This window comes from Hordeum vulgare, chromosome 1H, assembly GCF_904849725.1.
Source record: "Hordeum vulgare subsp. vulgare chromosome 1H, MorexV3_pseudomolecules_assembly, whole genome shotgun sequence".
Classification (NCBI taxonomy): domain Eukaryota; kingdom Viridiplantae; phylum Streptophyta; class Magnoliopsida; order Poales; family Poaceae; genus Hordeum; species Hordeum vulgare.
In genome coordinates this window covers 56641791-56667497 of record NC_058518.1, presented here as the reverse complement: position 1 = coordinate 56667497, position 25707 = coordinate 56641791, and the positions used below count along the sequence as shown (strand labels likewise).

The following is a 25707-nucleotide window of genomic DNA, read 5'->3' as shown; positions in this document are numbered from 1 at the left end:
AATTGATGTAACCTCTTTGTCTCATGTAGGTATGTCAACACTCATGGGTATACAATTAAGAGATTTATTGAGAGTAGGCATGTTGGTGATACAATAACAACTTCTCTAAAAACTGCTATGGATGGTACATTTTTTGAACTTGGCTTATCTATCTATGTCTAAATTAAGAAGCAAACAATTGATTTGGTACCTTTTTTTTATCACGTACTACTCTTTGTAGTTTTTGTCATATTTTTATCTATTTTGTTGTATCGTCAAACAATAAGTTTACATTCTCAATTATTCGTTCAAGTGAACCATATTTTGCATGGGGTATCTTTGAGGTAGCTAAAAGCCCTATGGACCTCGCGTAAATCCATGTATATTGGTTTTCGGTTTACGTAAAAAACATGTCGAACCGCTTGACGGATCGATACAGTGCCATATTGCATGACTCGGTTCGGATGTTTGCGAACGGTTAAAGGACCCACGTTGCTTTTGTGCTTTTGTGTTAGCTCATGGACCTCATTTTTCTTTCTAACACGGCGGCACAAAACAAAAAAACAGGAGAACACGGCACCACCACCCTGCGCTACGCGTACACGGAACAGGTGATCCGGCCGGCGCACGGCCAGGCCACGTGCCGCACAGCGCCCAGAAAATTTCGGAGTTTTGCCGCGCGCTAGACGCCGCCGGGGCCCGCACGCCAGCATTTCAGTTTCGAAACCCCAGCTCCCCAACCATCTCCGCACACTTCCCGTTCTCTCTCCCCTCATCAATCTCGCCCCCTCCGCCACCAGACACTGCGAAAAATCAGGGCAAGGCCGCCCCAGAATCTCGTAAACCCTACTCACCAAATACTTGCTGCGCAATGGGGCCGTAGATCTCCGCCGGAGGGAGCGGAAGGAAGGCTCTTCTCGGTCCGGCCTGTGGTTCTTGGAGCTTCCCCTGCCGGGATTCGGCTGCTGCTGCTGCTGCTGCTGCTGCTGGGGACGAAGGTGCGAGATTTCCTTGGCCTCGCTGTGTTCATGCTGTTGGTCTCTGTGTTTGTTTGTACGGGTCTTGTTGTTAGGGGGTTGGAAGATTGCGAGCTCGGTAGATTTGAGCGGTGAGTATGCGGTTCTCGGTGTTCTTGAGTTTGCCCTGCAAATCTGTGGAATCTGTCGCCGTTTTTTCTTTGTCTGGGTTGCTGCCCCGGTTTGAATTATTTCGAAATCTCGAATTGTTTTTAATTTCTGCCCCCGTACCATTAATTAAGTACTCCCCGTACCAGTACTAGAAAAATAAATAAGTGATTTTTTCGAGGAACTACTACTCTGTGGGTAGTATATATTTAATTAAGCACTTAAAGTTTTCTGTCGGATTCTCTGGAAAATTTGAACGCGTTTGAAAGTTTGCAGATGCACAGCTTCTTTTTGTCCTCGTCTTGCTGGAATCTCGATGGAAGATGCTTTTGTTTTGTCCCAAACACTACTCTTCACTCTTCAGTAGATTAATATCTTTATAAAAAGCCTGATATCTTCGTACGTATAAAAGATTATTTTTCACATGCCGTAGAACAGGACAATGTTGCAGTCAGTTTATTCTGTAAAAAATAGCATGTACCGCGGAACGCGTGGGTTGACTTGAAGCACCAAGAACATGCTATGTTTGAAGTTGACTAATTAGTTGCTTCAGGAGTTGATCCCTGCATTGGCCGCCATGAACAAGTTACTTGTAGCATGAACAACAACATTATCTTACTTTGCTTCATTTGCTATCCATCCGTTACTAGTAGTACAAAATCATGTCGACTGCTGAAAGCAACACTCCTGTCAATTACTTGCCGACTGTCTAGTGCCACAAGAAGAGCTCGTACCCGTGACCCGAAGAAAACTGATGCTTTCAGGCCGGTAACTTAAGGGCAACATGGCGCGTGTAGCAAGCATCACCATCTTTCTCTGCCCCTAAATTTGTGCAATTGTTTTGTGCAGTGAAAGCTACCGGTTGACTGCTACTGGCCTGTGAAAGAGAGAACTTTGTGAGGCGGCTACGGTGTTTGATTTGTCAAAGAGGAGCTCTCGGTGCCCTTATTTTTGTCTCGTATACATGGGATGCTTGCTGTGAGCCGTGCTGTTTGTTCTTGGAGAAAATAGGACAGTGCTCCCAGGATCTGAGTTTTGGCCTTTGGGCTTAAATCTTCTCTGTTTGGTTCGGGGCTTGGCTATGGCAGTTTCTGAGAAGGCGGTACGACCATGCTCATCGTCTTCGTCGGGTTTGGACCCGCTGTTGAAGGATCTTACAGAGAAGAAGCTGAGCTTTAGAAGAAACGTGGCATCTCTGGCGTCTGAGCTGAAGGATGTGAGGCACAAGCTTGCGTCCCAGGAGCAGCTGTTTACTAGGGAATCCCAAACTAGGAAGGTTAGTAAATTCCTACTGCTTTGTAATTGCTACCTTCGTCACTGCTTACATGTTTGTTCTGACTAGAGAGAGAACGTTGCAGGTTGCAGAGACGAAGGCAAGGAGCATGGAGGAAGAAGTGAGTAAGCTGCAGCAATGCTTACTGGACAAAGATGAGCAGCTAAATGCAACGAGAGGCATCACCGAACATGTGAGGAGCTCCCTCAATTTCCATTTATGGTTGCATTTGAATCCCAAATTTCTATTCCACGAAGAATTGCTAAAGTTTTTATCTGGGATTAACTCCAAAACTATACTACACTATATTCCAAATATGTTTGCTAGCCTTGGTTGATACAGTGCAACATAGTGTGCGCCAATGTATTTGCTTGTAAAATTGCCTTCATTTGTTTCTGCATCTGTTTCTTTTATCGAACTGATTGTGCTTGTCTTTTGCTGAACTGATTGTGATCTGAGCACTTTGAAAAGAGTAGTATGATTTCACATGTTCATACTTCTAATCTAAAATCTTCTGATGCGTGATGTACCATATTATGATACTGGTGTCCCAACCCTAATGATTCCATTTCGCTTCAAATTGAAATTCTCTTTGTCAATAACTTCTGCAATTATGTGCAGTACCTCGATGATTTGGATGATCTTAAATCAAGACTATCAGTTACTCAAGCTACAGCGGAAGCCAGTGCTGCATCAGCCAAGTCAGCTCAGTCACAGTGCTTGTCCTTGTTGAAAGAGCTGAATGAGAAGGACCGCTCGCTGAAAGAGCACGAGCTTCGAGTTAACAAGCTTGGCGAGCAGGTAGGTCTTCTCCAGAAGGACCTGAAGGCAAGGGAACTTTCACAGAGGCAACTCAAGGATGATGTCTTAAGGATTGAGACCGACATCATGGGCGCAGTTTCCAGAGCTGGGTCTAGTAAAGATAACGAGCTGCTGAAGGTTTTATCTGATGTTTCACCAAGGAATATCGAGAATATTAGCAAGCATTTGAATACTAAGGATACAGAGATTGCCAGGCTGAGAGATGAAATCAGGATATTAACTGTTCATTGGACAAACAAAACAAAGGAACTAGAGTCACAAGTAAGTTGCCTTCCTAGCATCCACAAAAATACAAAATGTTGCCTCATATTGTTCGGCAGACATTGTTTTCGCTGCAATGAAGCTCTGTAAGTTTACTCGAGATATGTTTTTTCTTTGCTGAACAGCTAGAGAAGCAGAGGAGAACCGACCAAGAGCTGAAAAAGAGGGTTCTAAAACTTGAATTCTGCCTTCAAGAATCACGGTCCCAAATCCGAAAACTTCAGAGGGTATGTACTTAAATATGTGCATATTTTTCCTTTTTCGAGTGAAGAAGGAAACACTACTTCGATTTTGCTTGCTCTGCTAGCATTATTGTCCATATCCATTTATGGCCTTCTTGAATTGAATATATGCCACCTTATCCCTGAGCATCATATCAAGATTTCTGACAGTTAAATTAAGAAATTGAATAATCAATGTCATGTGAATGAAGCATCTCTGCTACGGCAGTTGGCCATAATTATGTGTGGAAAATGTTCAGGTCAAAGTCAAACAGATCACTGATTCATGCGTCGCGGAAAACCTTAATTCTTTAGTATCAGTAATCTGATCTTCTCTGGTACCAGCTAAATCATGCATGTGTGCAATATTTCTCTCCAGAAAACTTGAGGAAGAAATCCAACACTCCTGGCCTCTGCATTGATTGATGATGCCTGCAATAAAATATGCTGAAAGAATCCATGACTGTTTGAGATATCCATGTTTTTCCAGCGAACCGTTGAAATAATTAATGGCAAATAAACACATGTCGAAATCTTGAGAAGATTTTCATGGTGCTCACTGATCAGTTTGAGATCATCAAGAAATCCGAACCCGAGACTAACTCATTGGCTCTTGCTGCCTCTGCTGCAGATGGGGGAGAAGAGGGAGAAGCAGCTCAAGGAGCTCAAGGATCAGGTGGCCATGAAGCAGCCCGACGGCCCTCGCCGCGACGAAGACAAGAAGCCCTTCTGGGAGAATGATACGTTCAAGTTCGTCGCCGGCATGTCAATGCTGGTCGTGATGGTCCTCGCAAAGCGTTGAGAAGAGTGTGATTTTGTGTAGAGAAGTTGGAGATTCTAGATGTTGGGTGAGCAACTAGCTCGCTCTGTAGTCTTAAGAAGCCAGCCATGTACTACTGGAGTAGCCTTGTAAATTAGGTTTAGGCCTGGGTATGCTGCATGGTCAGATGTTCAGTGACCAGAATTCGTCGACGTCCAAGTTTAGACCTCTAGACTGTAGCAGTGTAGTTCAGCTGCTAGTTCATGTATGGTAGCAACTGCAATCATGTACTTATCCTGTGATGTTAATGGTGCTATGTTTTGCTTATTACTCTTTAGCATCTACTCCCTCTGCCTCGAATTAATTGTCTTAAGTTTGGCTACATATGACATTGACACGCTTTTAATTATCTTATACCCCTTTCGTCTCAAAAAAGACTCAGTTTTATACTAAAGTTAGTACAAAACTGAGTCATTTTTTAGTTACTTATTTTGGGACGGGAGGAGTATTTGTCTAGATTTGAATGTATATAGTCTAGACAAGTTTTATCATATGTAGACACGTTTTACCATAACAACTAATTTGAGACGGATGTTGTACATGGCTATACCACCTCCTTGAGTTCATTATGTTAATTTTTCTCCTTTTGATTCCAGAGAAATCTTTGCAAGATTCCTGTGCCAAAAAGGCTATATGTACAAAGAAAAATCCGACACAAAATGTGAAATTTGTTGATTGAATGATTTGCAGCCAATCTAGAATCTGAACTGGGAAGCAAATGGCATAAGATCACACGCAGCAGTGTTTATTTTCTTCCTTCTTTTCTCGTCTGATGAACGGTGTTCTAGGTACTAGATACTTGCTGATCTTGCAACCGATACAAAGAATCGAATATTTCTGGTACTAGAATCTCAGAGGGTTACAACTTGGGAAGAATAATCACAAATGTACAAAAACCGCCTGCCACGCGCCCCGCCCCGCGAGAACAACAATTGATGGCTCATTTTTCCTTAACTATTATATCATACAAAAGGTCCGACTGGAGCTTAGCGCCCAGCATGTTCAGCCCCGGGATGGGCTGCTCGCGCGTTCAGCAAGGGCTGGAGCGCCTTGACGACGATGCTCATGTTTGGCCGGAAGTCAGCTTCGTATTGGACGCACAATGCCGCAACAGCTGCAAACTGTTTCAAACAACATACAGAAGAAGAAATGGTGTTACAAGTGGCCTCACCGAAGAATGCCTCGAATTAGTTATGACAGATGCAACCAAGCATGCTCCAAGAATGATGTTAATCATAGTAGTGGGACACAGTTTCTGGAAATGAAATTCTTAGCTAGTACTCCCTCCGTCCGGAATGGTGCTAGATACATCCGTTTGAGCGTCAAGTAATTCCGAACAGAGGGAGTATTACTCATCCATTCAAAACAAAAATGGCAAGCTTTGTAAGTTCCAGTAAAATCAATATTTTGTTTTCCTCATCTTTGTACTTTATAAAATACTGATAACTGACACAGACTGCTTAATTCATGCATTGTTCCCAAACCAAGAGAGGCTATTTATGATACCTTTGCAACAGCCTTAGGAGGATAGTCCCCTCCAAGTCTTGAGTCAACACATTGCCTAACCTTATCTTCACTCAGTCTTGGGGTGGCCTGCCAGTGTTGAACAAACAATTATTAGAATTCCATCCACCAAACAGAACAGCTCCAAAGGAGATCACTTGTGCAGTATTGGGTAAAAAAATTACCCATGTGACAAGGCTCTGCTGCCCCCTCGGTAATGTATGGTCGACAGGTTTCCTCCCAGTCAATAGCTCCAGAAGAACAACTCCAAAACTGTACACATCACTCTTAGAGCTAAGTTGACCAGTCATTGCATACCTGATCAAAAAGTTCAAACAAGCTTAAGTTGAATGATTCCAAAGCTTCATGGAGCAAATGAGCAACTGAAAGAAAACAAAAACATACTCAGGTGCATGGTATCCAAATGTTCCCAGAACCCTAGTTGAGTGAAGCCGGGCTGCCATGTCAGGAGCTTGGTTTGACAAATCGAAGTCAGCTATTTTAGCTACATCTTCATCAAAGAGAAGAACATTGCTGGACTTGATGTCCCTGTGTATGACGTGAGGCTGTGCTTTCTCATGAAGATACTCTAGGCCTTTCGCTGCACCAACAGCTATCTTCACCCGTTGTATCCATGATAAGACCGGACCTGGCTGAGCCCCTTTAACACCTTTCCTTCCTGTAAACATTTGAAGTAAAGGTTTATTTAACATAAGAACTTAACTGCACAATAGATGAATACAAAAAAAAAAAAACACGAATGTTCAAGATTTCGAATTGTACAAAACCATACCATGAAGCATATCATGAAGAGAGCCCATAGTGGCAAACTCATAAGCTAGGACACGGGTGTTGCCATCAAGACAGTAACCAAGTAACTCAACAACATTTTCATGCTTAAGCCTTGACACCATAGATACCTGTGAACGTAATTTGTGAGATACAAGACCATAGTAAGTGCAGTATTCCTAAACAGGGACAAACACGAACCTGTGCCAGCAATTCTTGGTCTGGCTGCTTACTGGAATCCAGCTTTTTGATTGCTGCACCTCTGCCATTTCTTAGAGTACCAAAATATACTCTACCAAAGGAACCCTCACCAATCAAAGCTTCATCACCAAAACCCTGAGTAGCCTCCCTAATTTCATCCATAGGAATGGCAGGAACTGCAATGGGTTGCACTTTCACAGGTTGAGGACCTTTAGGAGTTGGATCGGCAGTGCGATATGCATCATTCCCTGCAGATCAGTTGCAGTTCATTAGATAAATATTATCAGGCAACAGAAGTAAAATGCAGTACAAGAAACGGGGATGCATATATGATAGAACTGTGACAAAAGGAATTCAAAGTTATTACTTGCTGGATGGCTTCCTGGGTATTGATTCCTGTTGTCTGGTGCTCTTTGAGTATCTTCATCACCACAGCATCCAAAGCAAGACATATTCTTCGGAAAACAAGTCCTGGCTGGAATGAAGCATCTTTTTATCAGAACCAGCAGTATGAATTGGGAACATAACGGAACTGTAACTGTAGTTTTGTGGCCATATATATATATATATATCAGACAAGTACTAATAGCACGTAGCAGGGGACTGATGGAGAGAAATGGAAGTTGACTTGGTTTCGATTCATACTTCATTATGCAGATAGCGTAAAGGCCTAAACGGGGGAAATAAAAGGTGAGCTTTTAAGGAAACAAGTGAAGAAATGCTTAAGATGTACAAATAAATTTCTCCTCTTCGTTCATTTTATCCCACTACTTTGCTTCCCTTGGTCTTACTTACTCTGCTCCGTATCTATCTCAAATGGAAAAGCCTAGCCCATAGTGAACCATGACTTGCTTGCAGGTGCAGCATATAATCTATGGCGCATGCACCGAGGGAACTACAGAAATCGTGCATACATTTCCTATCAGGCAAAACAATCTCATGTGCACACCAAATTCATGTGCAAACAAACCATGTCAAAGAAGAAACCTAAAATACGGGGCCATTCCTCTGTGCTTTATTATTTCTTATCTTCCCAGGTAGGATTGGAATCTACATGGAAGGCGGGAACTAACAACCACTAGTGGCTATTATAGCTGACCAAAAGACAGCTCATTCTGCATCGACATCCCCGATACTTGCCAATATCCTACAGGTTTCATACCACATTGATCCAGACCCAATGATGCATAGCGGTTGGAGACGTGTTAGATTATTCATCCAGCTATCAGCGGCTGGCCCACCGCACCATATGAACACTTGCGAATCATGCGCTTCCTTTTACTAGTAAACAAGTGCAACCGCCACAAGGGTAGTAGCTATGATAAATGGGAGGGTGGGAGTACATTACTACCTGCTCCACAGATCCGAGCTTAACGATAACTACTTGTAAATTCGCATGCAATAAAACTGAAATTGCGCGCAAACAATCTTGGCGGGCGGGCGCGCCAACTCAGTTCTTCACTCACTCTTTTTGCCCACAGCTCAACCACACCAGCTAATTCGGGATGCACCCCAAAGAAAGAGAGCCGGTCCGAAAGGATAACCATAACCACACGAGCCACTGTTTGTCAGCTCTCACACTCCACTAGACGCGTTAATTCCTATATATACGGACGGAACATCATGTGGCTGTACCGCTGATCCATCATGCCATCATTGCCACGCCATAAACGAACCACTGAAGAACGAAGGCACAGAATCGAACTAATTTCTGACGAGAAGCAGGCGTTGCCCTCCGAACACCTGTATTTTTTTGCAGTTGACTGCCCGCAAGAACTGATTGCTAGCGAACTTGGAAGTTGGAACCCTACCTTGCTTCTTCACGCTAAACGAAAGGGGAAAAAAGCTAGAAACACCTTGACCCTCTTTTCCCTCGCTCTCTCCTGCAAGAAGTCAAGCTTGGCACGCCACAAAGTTTCCGCGACGAATCGGAGCGAATCGAGCGGCGAGGAAGGGGAACCCGTCGAGATTGGGAGCTCGAAGCAATCGAGCGACTCTACGTGCAAATCCAGTCCCCGTCCCGCGAAGCGAGCCCGTTCAAGGACGAGATCACGGGAGATCCCGCAGATCGGAGCTAAGGGGGGCATGGGGCGGGAGGAGGGAGGAGGGAGGAGCCGAATCCGGCGGGGAAAGCGAGCGCACCTTGAGCGTGTCCCGGCGACGGCGACGGCGACGGCGGAGGGGAGGAGGGCGGAGCGGAGGCGGAGGAGCAGGTAGCGGCGGAAGCAGGCAAGGAGGGGGAGGGAGGAAGGAAGTAGCAACAGCGTGTGTGAGCTGTTCGGTCCACCCGCGGCGGCGAGCGGGGTTATATGCTGGTGCTGCGGAGCGCAGTGCGGCTGGGGCTGGCTGGTCTACCGGTCGTACCTCCGTCCCCTCCGCGTGTTCGTCAGAACGCGTCCGTGGTGGGGCCGGGGGCAGGGAAAGTGGGAAAAGGCCGTGTGTTCCTTTTCTTTTTTTTATTTTTCTTCTTATCTTTCTTTCTCCTTATATTATCTTAACCCAAACTTTCATACATATAAACATACACTCGTTCTATGAACGCATACATATTCATCCTGCACTCAACTTCGAGAGACTGAGCAGACATATCATGTTTGCTATGATACATTTAGACGTACTCTCAGAAAAAAGACTGAGCAGACGTATCATTTATTTTGAACCGATGTATCATCTTGAGGATGACGGAATTGTCATAGAGGCATTCGTAGCTGACGGAACGTCTCCCTGATTAACGTACCTCAACACAAAGCCCGAAACAAAACAAAAAAAATACGAACACAGGTGCCAAATCCAAAACTTAAACTCTAATGGGCCGGAGATATCCATGTACTCGTAACCATCCGATCATGGATCGATTATGTTCTTCCTTTTAATTAAAAGGAAGAGCAAAAAAGGCAGTGCCCAACATGGGACGCGTGATGATTGATCGACAAAAAGGCCAATGGAAATGCATACGATGGTTCTAACTAATTTAATTGTTAAACCATGGAGCGGGTGTTATTACGCCGCCTAAACTACGTGTGAATTATGCGTGATGCGAGTTAAGATCACACGATAGATGAACGAGCACGGGATGGTGACGGTGATTAATTAGGACTTAAATATGTCGCACTTGGTCTTGACTGCCCCATCGAGTTGTGGAATTTGTCAAATTAGGAAGAATGGAGCCACCAGCAACGTTGACTAAGGAGGCTTAGACCAGCAACTAAGTTAAAAAGGTGCTTCGAATTGGTGAAGACCGATTCATGTGGCATTTTGTGGTGGGTGTGGATGGACGAGTTACACGGATGCGTATCGAATTGACCCGCTAGGGCTCCTTTGATTCAAAGGAATTCTATAGAATTTTTGGAGGATTGAAACCCTTAGGATTTTTTCCTACATTGGTCCTTTGAATAATAGGATTGAATCCCATTGGAATTTTTTCTATGGAATCTTTTGTACTACATTTCATAGGAAATCTAACATCCACTCCAACTTCTTTTTACAATTCCTTTGTTTTCCTTATGGCATCAAACCCTCCTTACTAATCCTATGGGTTCAAATGGACATGCCACTCAAATCATTCATTTTTCCTATTCCTGCGTTTTAAAAATCCTGCGAATCAAAGAGGCCCTTAGTTGTGACGAGACTCTGGATTTAGAAGGATATATCATTTGGAGAGAGTACTCAGTTTTCTCGTCATCTAAAAGGGAGAAAAGTTCATTTTTCGTCTCCCAATTCTTTGGTCTGTCCACTTTTGGTCCCCCAACTTTAAAACCGAACAGGTTGCATCACAAACTCTCGAAATCGGTCATCTTTCATCCCTGCGAGGTTTCACCGTAGAGTCAACTCGTTTTTGACCACGACATGAACATTACACCGATGAACAGCAAATTTAAAAAAATAGCAAAAAGTTAAAAAAAAAACTGAAATTTTATGACATCGAAGATAGTCACGTATGCAGGTTTGTGTAAATTTTTGTCATGTTTGGACGTTCGATGAGCTCGCGGCAAAAAAGCAAAATTAAATATGCTCGTTGATGAACAGTAAATTCAAAAAAAGTTAAAAAATCAAAAATTTATGTTTTTTTGTATCAAAGATGCTTCGGTGTGCAAGGTGCGTGGAAATTTTTGTGGTCAAATGACATCCGAGGGTTTGGAAACCACCTGAAGCGGCACGCATACGTACGCTATTTTTTTTGCCACAACCTCCTCGGATGTTGACCATGAAAAATTTGCATCATCTTACATATCCGAGCATCTTCGATGGCAAAACATTTCAGATATTTTTGATTGTTTTTGCTATTTTTTTGAATTTACTGTTCATCGCACAGCATATTTACTTTTCTTTGCTGCGAGCTCATGGAACGCCCAAGCATGACGAAAATTTGCACGGACCTGACTATTTTCGATGCCATAAAATTTCAGATTTTTTATATTTCTTTCACTATTTTTTGAATTTATAGTCATCGGTGTATTGTTCATGTCGTGGTCAAAATTGGGTTGACTCTGCAGCGAAACCCCGCAGGACGAAAAATGATCGGTTTCGAGAGTTCACGGTGCTATTTGTCCGATTTTAGAGTTGAGGATCAAAAATGGCCAGACCAAAGAATTAAGGAGCGAAAATGGTTTTTCTCTTTAAAAAGTCATGGCTTTAGTTGAATCATGTAGCGGTATCAAATAGGAGTAGTATAGTCTATGACTTTAATGCCTGCTTGGATTATACTACTCCTTGTGATCCAAATTAAGTAGTATAAAGTTATGCTAAAATTGTGACAACTAATTTGATTGAAGAAAGCATTTACTTTTCACACAATAAAAAAATGTTCACCAGGTGTACCCAACAGAGGGCACCGCTACCACCTTGTCTTCATCACCCATAATGCATCCGTCTAGAAACTAGATGACACAAACACTGAGAGACACCGCAGTGGCACAGAACTAGCGAAACTTATTTGCCGCCTCCATCACCATTGTCGAAGCCAACGGACGACCAAAACCCTAACTTGAGCTACAAACAACTAAACAACTTGCATGAGGAATCAGTTGACTCCCTCCTACTGGCGGCCAGGAGGCTGATAGAGGGGGGAGGGAGGGGGGAGGGAGGGAGGGGTCGTCGAAAGCGTCATTTGGCCTATAAGAACACACAACGCAAGCGAGGAGGCTCATTCACCATGAGGAGGAGGGTGGGAGTCTGTTGACGAGTGTTTCCTATATATTCCCGTATCTGATTCTACGTTATTTGATTGCACTTTTAGCTTTATACTCCCTCTGTCCTGAAATAAATAACTTAATTTTGTACTAATATTAATACAACATTTTATTAAGACTAAAAAACCTATTTTACGACGGAGGGAGTACATAATTGTGCGAAAAATTTAGGATAGTTGAGAGAGTTTGGTACACTTGACCCCACTGCGTTTTTGTGCTGGCAGGTTGGAGACCCCTAATTACTGTCCTATCATACGACCAATGAACAACAGAAAATTGTTCGAAGAAAGAAAAAGAACAACGGGAAACTTTAATTTAGAAAAAAGCTAAAATGAAGAACATGTAAGAAGGGCCGTGAGAATGAATGCATTCACACGTCTATCTGACGTACACGACAGGGACGCCGTCGCCGCTTGTGCAACCTCTCCGTCCGCGTGCTCTCTCCGTCGTCACCATTGGAAGAAAAAAAAATACAGGTGAGCTGATATATATGCTTATCATTTTACTACATTTTTCTTAGCAGACACGAACGTATCTCATGGCAGTACCCGTCAACCTACAGGCTACGGGTTATGAATATCTTTGGTCTCGTCCGTGGTTGGATTCTTCCCGTGTGAGCTGGATTTGGAGCTGGGTTGGTGCCGGTGATGAGCACAGGCTCTGGTCTTCTAATCTAGTCTGGTGGCAGGTTGCGGCGTTGGGGGAGGATACCGGTGCTGGCTGGCACCTGGTTTTCGTTTCTGACCGGATGCGCGCCGTCAGGTCAGGTCTGCTTGGTTCACATGGCACTGTGCTTTGCCTGTCCGTCACCTTCGGTCCTCGTGGCATCTTGGTCTTGGACAGGGTCCAAACTCCAAAGCGCTGAGTCAGGAAAGGTGCCAACTGACACATGATAAGGTCTGCGTATATGTCGGGTAAAATATTACTCCCTCCGTTTCAAAAAACTGTCTCAAGCTTAATACAAATTTATACTAGAGCTAGTACAAAATTAAGACATTTATTTTGGGACGAAGGGAGTATTTTTGTTGCGTCATATTACACAGTCATAGGCGTCGCACATACGATCACACTGATACCCCATGTTAGGTTTGATCTCACACCTTTGCGGTGTGGGGTCTAAGATAAAGACGCCACACTTGCAATGTGTGGGATCGTGCTTTTAGGCGTCACACTTGCAATATGTGGCGTCGTGCTCTTAGAGCAAGTACAATAGCATAGCCAGTTGTTGGCTATAAGCCATTGTCATGTCATCTATAGTTCATCTTATAACCAACATGTATAATAGTTCATTGCAAAAGTGTATTACTTTTTTATGATATGGTCCACATTTCATACTCACAAAAGGCCTAGGAGCACGTGCTAGAGCTGGTTCTTAACTAAGAGTCCGCTTACCTTCTCTCTCCTCTTCTCTTTCCTCTACCTAAACAAAAATATATTAGTTTATTCCTTATAGCCAGCTGACTGGGCTCTATTGTACTTGCTCTTAGGCGTCACACTTTGAGTTATCTCCTCACGGCCCACTCCTTCCCATCCCCTCCCCCATCCTCACTCCCACACATCTCAAGAACAACAACTCCGGCCCCTAGTTCCCCTCCCCCCTTTCTCAAATCTCTCCCAAATCAAGCAAGTTGTGAAGGTTTGGTTCATGGATCGGCCATAATTCCTCCCTTAAAGTAATCTCCCTTGATCTTCTCCCTCTCATCCAAAAAGAGCTCTCATTTGCTTACCTTTTTGCAAGTTTGAGCAAACACTAGTTCTTCATTTTTTTTGGCATGTGTATGCTTTTGTTGCACTTTGCTAGGATTAGGTTTGTTTGTATGTAAGGGCTATGGTTATTGGTATGTTAGAATTAGGGTTCTTTGTATGTAAGGGTTAGGGTTATGTTGGGGTTAGGATTGTGCAATATATATGTTAGGAGTAAGCCTTGTTCTTTTGATTATGCAAGAGTTGTAATCTTTGGATGAGTACTTATAGAATATATTCTATGTTGTGTTGTTCAAATTCTTTAGGGATGAAAAGAACAAGTGTTTATGTTCAGCACCTGGGCAAGGATGCCTTTTTGAAAGACAATATTGACCCAGACCCGAATGAGTTTGACATGATGTTTGAGTGTAATCCTAGCTATGCCCACTTGTTGGAACAAGTGCGAAAAGATTTGAATTGGATGGACCCAAGTGCTGTTATTGAGTTTGATAGTAGCCAACAAGTTCCTAGTCAACAATTTGCTAGCCAAGCAAGTAGTAGCCAACAAGGTCCTAATACCCAACAAAGAGGGAGACGACCTGGACTTAGAAGAGGTCGTGGTCGTGGTAGAGGTCGTGGTGGCAGTAGAGCTCGTGGTGGTGGTAGAGGCGGTGTTGATGAGACTAGGATTGGTATGCATGGATACCTACGAGGACCATTTTCGTATGTCGCTACTATTCACTTATCTTTTTATGTTGTTTCTAATGCTCACTTCTTTCTTTACCATGTACTATTGTTGTTAATGATCATATTGTTTCATGTCCTTACTAACTATTATCTTGCTATTTGTTCGTAGGTATGACGACGTCTCAACCCAACAAGGCAACAACGGAGTGGGTGGAGGAAAAGGATGCGGCCGATGAGGAGCCGAGGTTGTCGGATAGGGCTGCAAAGAAGTCGAGAGAGGAGGATGCAACCAAAGCAGAAAGGAAGAAGCAAGAGGCGGTTGAAGAGAAGATGAAGAGTGATATGCAAATGCGAATTCAGCATAGCAATTATCTTTTGCGGTTGGAGCGGGAGCAAAAGAAGAGGAATGCACAATGTCAAAAGGATTTTGAAGCAAGGTGTCGGAAGAAGTGGGCAGAGGAGGCCGCAAGGAAAGAGTGGGAGCATAAATGCTTCAAGGAGAGGGAGATGCAAAAGCCTTCAAAGATGCGCAAAGGGGAGGACGAGGAGGAAGAAGAGAGGAAGAAGAAGATGGGAAAGGGGCCTTGCTCGACACAATAGATCACTATGCTTCATGTCCTCATGCGCGCTTTAATCTTTGAACCTCATGTGTCGTCGGACCTTGTCTCTTACGTGCTTTGCTATTTGGAACTTGTTGTCCCATGAACTTTGAACAACCATCATGAACTCCTTTATTTGTACTCCTCTATGTTATGGGCACATTTAAATTGTGGTTTGCTATGTATTGCAACTTATCGTGTTGTGCTAAATTGTTAGTGTTGCACCTCGAAACAGCTATTTAGTGTAGTTTTTTTTGTGAAATTTGACGGTGTGACGCCTAAGACACAGGCGTCACACTATATAATGTGACGCGTGTGACTAAGGCGTCACACAATTGAAAGTATATGCTAGTAGCCTTAACGGAGAGCAAACAGAAAGCTATAATCGTTTTCCTTATTGCCAAAGTGCTAAGTCAGTGCATGGCGCCTAAGGCGTCACACAATTGAAAATAAATGCCACTAGCCTTACCAGGGAGCAAACATAGAGCTACAACCGTTTTTCTTACTCCCGGAACACTAAGCCGGTGGGTGGCGCCTAAGTCTCAAGCGCCACACATGTCTAAGGCCAACTCCAACGCGCGACCCCATCCGGTCCGGGGCGTCAGTTTGGGGTAAAACAGACGAATAGCGCGGCCCAACGCGCGGACCCAAACGGACAAGTGTCCATTTTTCGTTCGTTTTCGACCCATCCCCAACCCAAACTTGCGCGGTGTCTGGGGAGAAACTGACAGCGCGCGGACGGCGGGACGCACGCCCTTGTCCTCCCCTGGCCCGCCTGTCGGGGACTCTGCTGATTCATTCCCCCCAAGCCTCAACCGGCCCCTCCCCATCCAACCCCGCCGCCGGCGCCACCACTATTATCCGGCCGCCGGCGATGCCCACGACCTGTAGCCGGCCGCCATCCGCCCCCGTTGCCTCGAGGTGATTCGCGGCCTCTTCACCATCTTGACCACAAGGTGTTTGACACTTCGCCCAGAAATGTATGGACAGTGGAGATGATTTTTTCTTCGACCACTTCATTTGTTCATTGGATGATTCATCCTCGGATGATGAAGAACTTGTGGTGGCTGCATTGGACGTTCATGACCACATTCAAAGGCAACGACCTTGGTACAAGGGGTCAGTGCGTGGCCGTGCGCCCAACCCGAACCGCGCGCGAGAGAGAGGCCACGCCTTGCTCTATGTTGATTACTTTGAGAATACCGCACTCTTCAAACCGGAGAAATTCCGTCGCCGTTTTCGTATGTCAAGGCATGTGTTCAATCGCATCCGTGAGGGAGTGGTTCAGCATGACCCATTCTTTGAGTGCAAAACGGATGCCCTTGGCAAGCTTGGATTCTCCTCTTATCAGAAATGCATCGCCGCCATTCGCATGCTTATGGATGAGTACGATCTTGTGGATGAGTTCGTGTGCATGAGTGAGTCCACATGTGTGCTGTTAATGTACAACTTCTGCAAGGCCGTGGTAGTGGTGTTTGGCCTTGAGTACTTGAGGCAGCCAAATGCCGATGACATAGAAAGGTTGTTGGCGATCAACGCTGATAGAGGCTTTCCAGGCATGCTTGGCAGCATAGATTATATGCAGTGGGAGTGGAAGAACTGTCCATTTTCTTGGCAGGGCGAGTACAAGGGGCATGTGAAAGCATGCATTGTCATATTAGAAGCGGTGGCTTCGCACGATCTTTGGATATGGCATTCTTTCTTCGGCATGGCTGGTTCTCACAATGATATCAAGGTGCTGCAGCGTTCCCCAGTGTTCGCTAGGCTTGCAGAAGGCCACTCCCCACCTGTCAACTTTGAGATCAATGACCACCACTACAACAAGGGATACTACCTGGTTGATGGTATATATCCTCAGTGGTCAACTTTTGTGAATAAAATCTCAAACCCCCAAGGAGATAAGATAAAGAGATTTGCCCAAATGCAAGAGAGTGCTAGAAAGGATGTGGAGCGTGCTTTTGGTGTGCTTCAATCCCGATGGGGTATCGTTCGAAACCTTGTATTGACATTGGATGAAGGGAAGCTTTGGGAGGTGATGACAGCTTGTGTGATCATGCACAACATGATCGTCGAGGACGAGCGTGATGACTCCATTCTCGACCAAGGATTTGATTTTCAAGGTAACAATGTTGAGCCCCTACACCAAGAACCGGCCACGTTTGAGCAGTTTACCCTATTCCATCGCAAAATCCATGATTGGCACACTTATTTGGAGCTTCAAAATGACTTGGTTGAGCAAATGTTGGATCACATTAGAAACCAATAGATGTATTAGTTAATTATCTTTATTCAAGACAATTTCAATTTGGTTGTAAAACTATTTTATTCGAGACAATTTTGATTGGGTTGTAAAACTATTTTTATTAGACACAATTGATATTTGGACGTGCAAACTTGTTTAAAACATTGATAAATATGAATATATGGACATATTGGCCGTGGCGGACAGGATGCGGCCGAAGGACGCATTCGCGCGTTGGGCCACCGCATCCCAGGACAGGCCCGGACACGACCCCATCGCCCGCCCCAAACGGACAGAATCCGTTCCAAACGGACGTCCGGATGGGGTCGCGCGCTGGAGTTGGCCTAAAGCGCCACACAATTGAAAATAAACGTCAGTAGCCTTATGTTGGGGATATTACCTGTGGTGTAACCCGCCCTAATTGGGTCGGGTCACTGAAGGGGCGACTCATCCTTTGGTAATACAAGCCTTGGCCCAGGGGGGCCAGGAGCCGGATGGCGGTTCAGGAGCTATACAGAGGATAGGCCGCCGAGGAGGTTTCCAGTCTTGGAAAGCACGGCGACTTAGAGATATGGAAAACCACGATCTATAGCATGGTTAGGACTCTTGTGAATCCTAGGGCCTCGACCTGTATATAAAGGCGAGTCCCTGGGGAAGATAGGGCAGGTTAGAAATCATCGAGAGCTACGCCAGGCGAGTTACGCCCTCCTTGTAATCGAAACCATCATCAATCTACACAAAGCAGGACGTAGGCTTTTACCTCCACACGAGGGGCCGAACCTGGGTAAATCCGAGTCTCGCTTTCGCTCACCCCCTTTGAGTCGCCACCAAGGTGCGATGGCTCCTTCATTAAGTCCTTTCACGAGGACATCTGTCGTGACAAAACCACGACAGTTGGCGCCCACCGTGGGGCGAGCGCACGGTGGAGTTGAATTCTCGAAGGGAGCCCTAACAGGGTCAGAAAGCTATGCGGTCGGCATCATGACGAAGAGCCATCACAGAAAGTAGTACATCGACAACTCACTGTGGGGGCCTGAAGCCGATTCAATCGAATCTGGTTACAGGGTCCCCTTCAGCAAGGTCAACATCTTCATCGGCATGATTGGAGCACCCGTGCCTGAGCCAGACACCTCCACTGACATCGTCGAGCCGGCTAGGTACGCCTTCCCCATCACACGTCAGGAAAGGAAACACTGTGTTTTCGTCGGTTTTACGCAGGGAGCTAGCGTACAAGACGAACCGGTAGTCCAGGAGATCACCCCCGTCAATTCTGATGACGAGTCATCCATGGGCGAGACAGATTCAATCCATCCCCTTCATGAAGGACAACTGGGAGGGTTGTCACTGGCGATGGACCCCGAGATCTTCGAAAGATCACGTCGACAAATCGTCATCTACATGGCGGGGGCGGCACAACCTCAGCCAAACCCGGTCGGCAACAATGAGACTGGCGAGACGTCGAAAACTCCGGCTCAATCCGTGGTGGACTTGACAGCGGAAATCACCAGACTCATGACAACCGTTGTGACGGAAGAGAATCAGGAAGCGATCAACGCCGAACTAACAAAGCTGCGGGATGAGATGGCCAAAGCCCAGCGGGACGTGAAAGCGGAAGCCGCCAGGATGGCGGCACAGCAGGCCCGGATCACCGCGGAGACGGAACGGCTGAACATCGAAGCCTGGCGGCTCGAGAGACAACAACGCGCGTCCGATGCTATTCATCAGAGGAGGCATCACGGGCGCCTCCCGGCCGATCTACATCCAACTCGCCTCTTCGACACCCCACGCACTCCTCGGATGGGACCCGATCGGCCTTTGCACGCCGCCCCACGGGAAGGTCCGGTTCAACCGCCTAACCCGCCACTACCTCAACCAACGAATGCCCACGCACCTCGCTTCCAGACGTCGCGAGGCCACTTCTCAAATCCCATGGATAATGTGTTGGCGGCAACCCGCCACTTGGAGTCCCTCCCGGCCGAGGTGGAAGCGAGAAACGCCATCGAGATGCTGAAGACAGCAGTGGTCCAACACACGCAATACTCACACAGCCTTGACAGGTTACACTCCACACCCCAGGCGAGTCACACCAGGAGTCGCCATGAGGACCAACCCACGGTGACCAGTGGGGAACGACGTTTGCCTTAGATCAACCCGCCCGGGATGCATGATACTCGAGCCCAAGACATTGTGGATGCAGCGCGCGCCGCGTGCCTGACGGAGACGACGGCTGCGGCGGGTCAGGGTTATCCGGCTTATACCCAGACACCTCTTGCACCACTCGAAGCCGGCGACAGGCACGTTGGGGTGCCCCGTCTCATGCCCGCTCTGTGCAATGAGCGGATGCCGAAGGACTTCAAAGGACCGAGGAAGGTACCAAATTACACACCAGATCTCGAGCCAGGTACATGGACCGAGAGTTACGAACTTGCGATGGACATGCTCGACGTGAACGAGGTGGTTTGCACCAAGTATTTCACTATGATGCTTGAAGGAACGACGCGTACGTGGTTGAAAAACCTGCCACCTAACTCCATCAACACTTGGGCAGAATTAAAGGAGCGGTTCATTAAGAATTTCCATGGGACTTGCAAACCCACAATGACCATCGTCGACTTACAACAGTGCGTTCAGCGGCCGGATGAGTCGGCCCATCACTGGACTCAGCGAGTTGCAGAAGTTATTTATTCATCGGACGGCATCTCGACGGCTCAGGCAGTATTGATTCTGAAGAAAAATTGCCATTACGAGCCTTTGGTGCTGAAGCTGGGGCGACTCAAGCGTAAGGTACAAGACATGCGCGAGTTGATGGACACCCTGACCAGGTATGCCAAGTCAGACGACACTAAGGATCCTGGGGAGGAACAGGCAGAGAACACACTGAAAGTAGAGGAGATATAGAAGGGAAATGCAGAATTGAGTTTGCCAGAGTCAAAACTGAAACAGTCGCTTCGATCGGCAGCAAGACTGTGCAAGCTAGCTCACATGTGTTTCAGGGTCAAACAGGGAGATACACTTGTACAAGGGAGCAGACAAACAGCGAGCATTGCAGCCCGCAGTTGTTAGTAACACGCGGCAAGAAAAAGATAAGCCCTTGGAAGGTGTGAATTACTCCTCTGTATTATCTCGTCTTCGGTGATGAACAACCGCAGATAAACTGGCAGATGTCCATGTTCCCGCGGTTGTGACAAGTCGTTCTTCATTCCTCTAGAGATCCCCCCGGCTCTTCATCACCAGCTGAAACGCTCCAAAAAGCTGCTCCTGAATTCATGAAATGGCAGGGTTGGTGACATAGTTATCAATTTGTCATTACAAGATCAAAAGCATAAGGTTGGCACTGGCTCATTGTATGATCCTACATGTTTACTTGACAAATTACTATGAACATGAGCTCCGTTCAAATTCCAGGGTCAAAATTCCAACCTGAAGACATACTGATTGATTGTTAGTAGTTGTTGTTAAATGGGGCTGATGAGTAAACCCCTCAATCAAACTGTCATAGAACAAACCGCGACATGTGCATGCAGTATGCTCATATATTTATCACATACAATCTGTTACGTCTCAACAAAGCATCACATGTTTTCTTTGCATTAATTTATTAAAATATAGCTGAGCATATTTATACTGACCAGAAGGTGGACATTTGACATAGTGAGGTTGGAAAGACATTGCTGTTTTACCATTGTGATAAACGGAGGAACAATGGATATGCCTGTGGACATCATAGCATTACCTCGCATAGCAATATGACCAGTTGACCAGATGCAGTTAACTGCAAATGATTACAGGAGATAATTGTTCAGATCATATTTGCTTTTTTAACACGAATGCTCAATACATATTTGTTACTGCTGAACAACACCTTGTTATAGGCAAATACAACAACAACAACAACAAAGCCTTTCGTCACAAACAAATTGGGATAGGCTAGAGGTGAAACCCATAAGATCTTGCGACCAACTCATGGTTCTGGCCACTATAACAAGCTTCCACGCACCCCTTTCCACCGCTAGTTCTTTGGTGATACTCCAGTCCTTCAAATCTCTCTTAACTTGTTATAGGCAAGTATAATTGGCAATTCTCCAGCCCACCATATGATTTTCTAAAGGAAAAAGACCATTGAAGTTGGCTCTTGTCTGGTTTCTGAAGGACCCAACATGTAAAGTTCTAACTTGTATGTGGCTGCAAGGAAAATCAAAGCTGCTCTTCCAAACATAACCAAGCCCTATATAACTATGCTTGAAGACATTGGCTTTTTAGGACTGCATAATAGGGAAGAAAAGGTCATCCTTAGAAAAACATAGACAAACATCCAAGGTAGCTACGGTTTGGCCCCATACTCAGACGGCATCCCAGTCTGCTAAGCAACAATGTCCTTAAAATGACAAATATTATTTCTGAACAGGAAAAGGCGCTTGCTGTTAGCTGCTCCCTCCGTTTCGAAATAACTGAAGTTCTAGGATTGTCCCGAGTCAAACTTTTTAAAGTTGGACAAAGTATATAGAAAAATCTGCTAAGATCTACAATGTTAAATATACATTACATGAAAATACATATCATAATGAATCTAATGAAACAAATTTGGTATTGTAGATGTTGATATATTTTAATATAGACTCGGTCAACTTAATGAAATTTGGCTTAGCACAAACCTATAACTTAGATTATTTTGGAACAGAGGGAGTCTATTCCGTTTTTCAATCTCCAATGCATTCGTGGCTGCAGGAAAAAGAAAGGCAAAATATGAGGAATGATATAAACAAAATGTTCTGTGGGGTGACAAAATGACATAAGAGAGCTCTGAAAAGATCTTGAAAAAGAAAGCTTCTTAATAATGTAAGCGTTATAATTTCCTGAATTCTGGAATGCGCGTTTGAGACGATGCATCAATATGCACATACCTCTGAACCATCGGAGAGAATCCATTCTCCCAAGTCACTAGCTTTGCTTCATTCAGGTGCACTAAGAATCAATTGAGCCTACAAGACATTCTTTAAGAGAGTTCAGTTTCTTCCTCTCCCTCACTTTCCTCATCTAGTTCACCACAATAGTTGAAGCTTTCTCTGCTCCTCCTTGGTGGCAATGCAGCCCTCATCATGGTGGCATACTCTTTCCTGATAGCAACAAGTGGATGTGCATGCTTCTCAAGCAGCTGGCTCGTGCCACCGTAAGCTTCCCTGAGTACAACTGTCTGTGTACCATGTATCCTTGAGAGGTAAAAAATGCCCGGGTGACGCTCAAATACCTTGGTAAACTTCTGTGGCATGCCAAGAAGCTTCCTCATGTTGCTCACGTTGTGGCGCTCCGTCCTCTTTTCCAATGTGAGGTGCAGCAGCTCATGGAAAACTCCGACATTCCGCTTCTCTGACACATCAGTGCGGCGGTCAAGGCCCGAGGCGTCGGCATATGGATTAGTGTACGGCAGCGCCTGCCACTCCCTCAGCCAGTTCATAGACTTGCTCCTCAGGCCAAACCCCCTGGTGAAGCTCACCGGAAACGGGAGGCAAGTGGTGTCGCCGCCGGCCGCATCCTTCTCGAGTTCGGAGACAGCGAGACGGTCGTCCCAGGAGAGGAGGTGGAGCCAGACGCGCTCGTCACCCTCGGGCTGCTTAAGGGCGAAGTGGTCAGGGTGGCGACCGAGAATGGAGGCACGGTAGTCGCGGGGCAGGCCCAAGTCCCAGCGGAGAAGGTCGACGGTGTGGAGCGGGAGCGAGCGCGGCAGGGTGAGCATGAGGAGGCGGCGGAGGCGAGCGAGCAGGTCGGGCTCCGAGGCGTCCAGGCAGTCCAGTTCCCGGCGCCGGAGGCCGAGCGCTGCGTCCGTGAGGGACACGCCGCCTCCGCCGCGGCGGGAGAGCGCGAACAGGGTGTGGTATCTGCGGAGGAAGGCGAGCGCGGCGCCCGCGGAGCCGAACATCCTGTGGACGGACTTGTCGGTGAGGAGCTCGGGGCACGGGATACGGTGGCCGGGCCGCGAGGACACGAGGTCGAGCAGGTGGTGGGCAGCGCGGAGGTGGCGCTGGCGCGACAACGCCCCGTCGAGCGCCGGATCCTTGACCAGCTTGAGCTTCACGTTGACCAGCGTCGCGCGCTGCTCCGCCGCAAACAATGGCGCTTCCCACCATCTTCTCCTCCTTCCCGGCACCGCCAGCAGCAAGCGCCCCGCCATGTAACGGAACTTGCCGCTGCCCAAGGCGCTCGTTTTCACGGACCGTGACGCTCGCCCGCCGTCACCGGACCGTGATGCCGAGAAGAAAGGAGACAATGAGGAGTATGAGGAAACCTAGCAGCGTAAAGGCGGCGGCGGCGGCGGCCGACGCGGTCGTGTCACAGGAGCGCGGCTCTGTTTCCCCTCTCTGACTCTCACACCACGGCTGCCCACTCCTCTCCTTTTCTCATGCAGAATATAGACGCTTGGCCATGAGTAAATTGTAAAAACCACCACAATTACGTCCCTTAGGCCGACTCCACTGCGCCATTTCATCTTGTCCGCACGCGTCGGTTTAGGATAAAACGGACGAACCAGACGGTCCAGCGCGCGGGAGCAAACGAACTTTTGTCCGTTTTGTGTCCGCTTTTGACCCATCCCTGACGTAAGTTTGTGCTGTCTTTGGGGTAAAACAGAAAACGCGCGGACAGACCGGGCGTGCGTGCTTGTCCTCCCCTGCCCGCCCATCGGTGGCACGGGCTTCCTTTTTCTATTCCCACCCCATCCACGAAGCTGGCCTAACACGCGGTGGTGTATTTTATTAATATAAGGCGAACAGGATACCGGGCCTCCTTTTTCTGTTCCCACCCCCACCCACGAAGCTGGCCTGACACGCAGTGGTGTATTTTATTAATATAAGGCCGACAGGATGCGGCCGCGCGCTGAGCGCACGACCAACGCATCCCAGGACAGGCCCGGACACAACCACATCGCTCTACCTAAACGGACAGAATCCGGGTAAAATGGACGTCCGTTTGGGGTCGCACGGTGGAGTTGGCCTTAGTATCAATAAAAACACCGATTTTCAATAATGCGTTGTTGAAAGCACTAATCGATCAATTGAGAACCGTTTGATATGAAATCTAAAAGTCAGGGCTCACTTTCATGATTGACATGTCACCAAAACTTAACGTCGTCGATTGAATCGTTAAGATAACAAAAGGGCCACGCATGCTTGTTCATTTTATCAAGCACATTGTGCACACTACCGGTCATTGCTCGCATCACCCTCACCGCACGGCTCTGCACTGTTGTCCGACGACGGACTCCGTGAGCCAAGCATCGCCAGCCTTGCCTCTAGCGCCACTCTCCTCCTTCCTCCCCCCTGAGCTCCACCTGCTTCGCGCCCGACGCATGGCATGGACACGACACCTCCATGGCCTCTGGCCACAACCTCCCTACCAATCGTCGAAGCGGGGTGCAGGAGCCGGCGGAGCTGCCGGTGGTGGTTTAGAGATGTTGAGAAGAAGTGTCCCGATAGGAGGCTCCCTCGACCGAGGAGACGCGGGAGTTAACGTGTGGTGGCGCACCATGGACGGCCGAGTGCTTTTCTTTTCGTGTACTGGGATCATTTTTATATACAAGGCCACAAAATGAAATTACAGATACCAAGATCAAATTTAATACTCCCTCCGTCCCAAAATAACCGTCTTAACTTTGTACTAGCTCTAGTACAAAATTGCACTAAGCTTAAGACACTTATTTTGGGACGAAGAGAGTACATGTTTTATAACCTAGCTTTTCTTTTCATGTACTGAGATCATTAATACACTGCATGCATGGAAGAACATTGAATGGAGGAAGTAGTTGAATGTCATTATGATTGTATGCATACAAGTACTCACTCGTCAGCACGGTTAAATTTACGTGTATTTTCACGATAGACAAGATTTCAGGCGCATTACATTACTCCTAGCAGCTAACTAGTACCCCGTTGTACTACTTCTATATGCATGTGTAGTGTGAATGCTATGTTTTCAGCCCATCTCACAGCCAATCAGTAACCATCTAGGTTCGAGAAAATTTCCAAGCACGCTTTCTAAACCATGATAAAAGGGAGTATTAAACAAATTGTTAGTTCGAGGAAACATCATTAATTTTTACCTCGATTACCGTTGGTGGTTTTGTATAGATGCAAAATGTATAGTATTTTATACTGACCTTGTATAAGTAAATGGAAGAAGTATCATTAATCTTACGTAAAGATTCGTGTTATTTTTTAATTTAATCATTCAGATATGTAATAACTATCCCACATGTAAATATGTCCCACATAAATTAAGACGTCCAATTCTTCAGATTCTGAAAGAATCGATCAGAAAGCTGGGC

The 25707-nt window shown here is 46.2% G+C and overlaps 3 protein-coding genes across 7 annotated transcripts; 1 reads left to right on the top strand and 2 right to left on the bottom strand.

Annotated features, from left to right (window-relative positions):
- The first annotated feature begins 705 nt into the window (after nucleotides 1–705).
- On the top strand, nucleotides 706–4767 carry LOC123421667 (nuclear envelope-associated protein 2-like). The gene is made up of 6 exons (XM_045107582.1): nucleotides 706–977; nucleotides 1953–2379; nucleotides 2462–2569; nucleotides 2998–3459; nucleotides 3585–3686; nucleotides 4312–4767. The coding sequence occupies exons 2-6, from the start codon at nucleotides 2185–2187 to the stop codon at nucleotides 4480–4482; spliced, it is 1038 nt and encodes a 345-aa protein (XP_044963517.1). The 5' UTR covers nucleotides 706–977; nucleotides 1953–2184; the 3' UTR covers nucleotides 4483–4767.
- Nucleotides 4768–5224: 457 nt separating this feature from the next.
- LOC123421511 (pto-interacting protein 1-like) lies at nucleotides 5225–9268 on the bottom strand. The gene is made up of 8 exons (XM_045107563.1): nucleotides 9136–9268; nucleotides 7361–7468; nucleotides 6994–7241; nucleotides 6797–6923; nucleotides 6409–6682; nucleotides 6189–6321; nucleotides 6007–6093; nucleotides 5225–5621 (listed from the first exon to the last, which is right to left on the bottom strand). The coding sequence occupies exons 2-8, from the start codon at nucleotides 7443–7445 to the stop codon at nucleotides 5487–5489; spliced, it is 1089 nt and encodes a 362-aa protein (XP_044963498.1). The 5' UTR covers nucleotides 7446–7468; nucleotides 9136–9268; the 3' UTR covers nucleotides 5225–5486.
- Nucleotides 9269–20288: 11020 nt separating this feature from the next.
- LOC123406945 (protein WHAT'S THIS FACTOR 9, mitochondrial-like) lies at nucleotides 20289–23772 on the bottom strand. Of its 5 annotated transcripts, none has more exons than XM_045099974.1 (4): nucleotides 22295–23772; nucleotides 22046–22112; nucleotides 21074–21165; nucleotides 20289–20651 (listed from the first exon to the last, which is right to left on the bottom strand). In XM_045099974.1, exon 1 carries the CDS (start codon nucleotides 23557–23559, stop codon nucleotides 22387–22389), a length of 1173 nt encoding a protein of 390 aa, XP_044955909.1. In that variant the 5' UTR covers nucleotides 23560–23772; the 3' UTR covers nucleotides 20289–20651; nucleotides 21074–21165; nucleotides 22046–22112; nucleotides 22295–22386. The 5 variants fall into 5 exon arrangements, with proteins under 5 accessions (XP_044955909.1, XP_044955921.1, XP_044955915.1 ...); XM_045099986.1 differs by having other exon boundaries at nucleotides 21127–21165; XM_045099980.1 differs by lacking the exon at nucleotides 21074–21165.
- Between the last annotated feature and the right edge of the window lie 1935 nt (nucleotides 23773–25707).

Coding starts and splice junctions, on each gene's coding strand:
- LOC123421667 (XM_045107582.1), top strand. CDS start 2,185: ATGGCAGTTTCTGAGAAGGCGGTACGACCATGCTCATCGTCTTCGTCG. Junction 2,570..2,997: donor CGAGAGGCATCACCGAACAT/GTGAGGAGCTCC, acceptor AATTATGTGCAG/TACCTCGATGATTTGGATGA. Junction 3,687..4,311: donor AAATCCGAAAACTTCAGAGG/GTATGTACTTAA, acceptor CCTCTGCTGCAG/ATGGGGGAGAAGAGGGAGAA.
- LOC123406945 (XM_045099974.1), bottom strand. CDS start 23,559: ATGGCGGGGCGCTTGCTGCTGGCGGTGCCGGGAAGGAGGAGAAGATGG.
- LOC123421511 (XM_045107563.1), bottom strand. CDS start 7,445: ATGTCTTGCTTTGGATGCTGTGGTGATGAAGATACTCAAAGAGCACCA. Junction 6,683..6,796: donor TCTTCATGATATGCTTCATG/GTATGGTTTTGT, acceptor AAATGTTTACAG/GAAGGAAAGGTGTTAAAGGG. Junction 6,094..6,188: donor AGCAGAGCCTTGTCACATGG/GTAATTTTTTTA, acceptor CAACACTGGCAG/GCCACCCCAAGACTGAGTGA.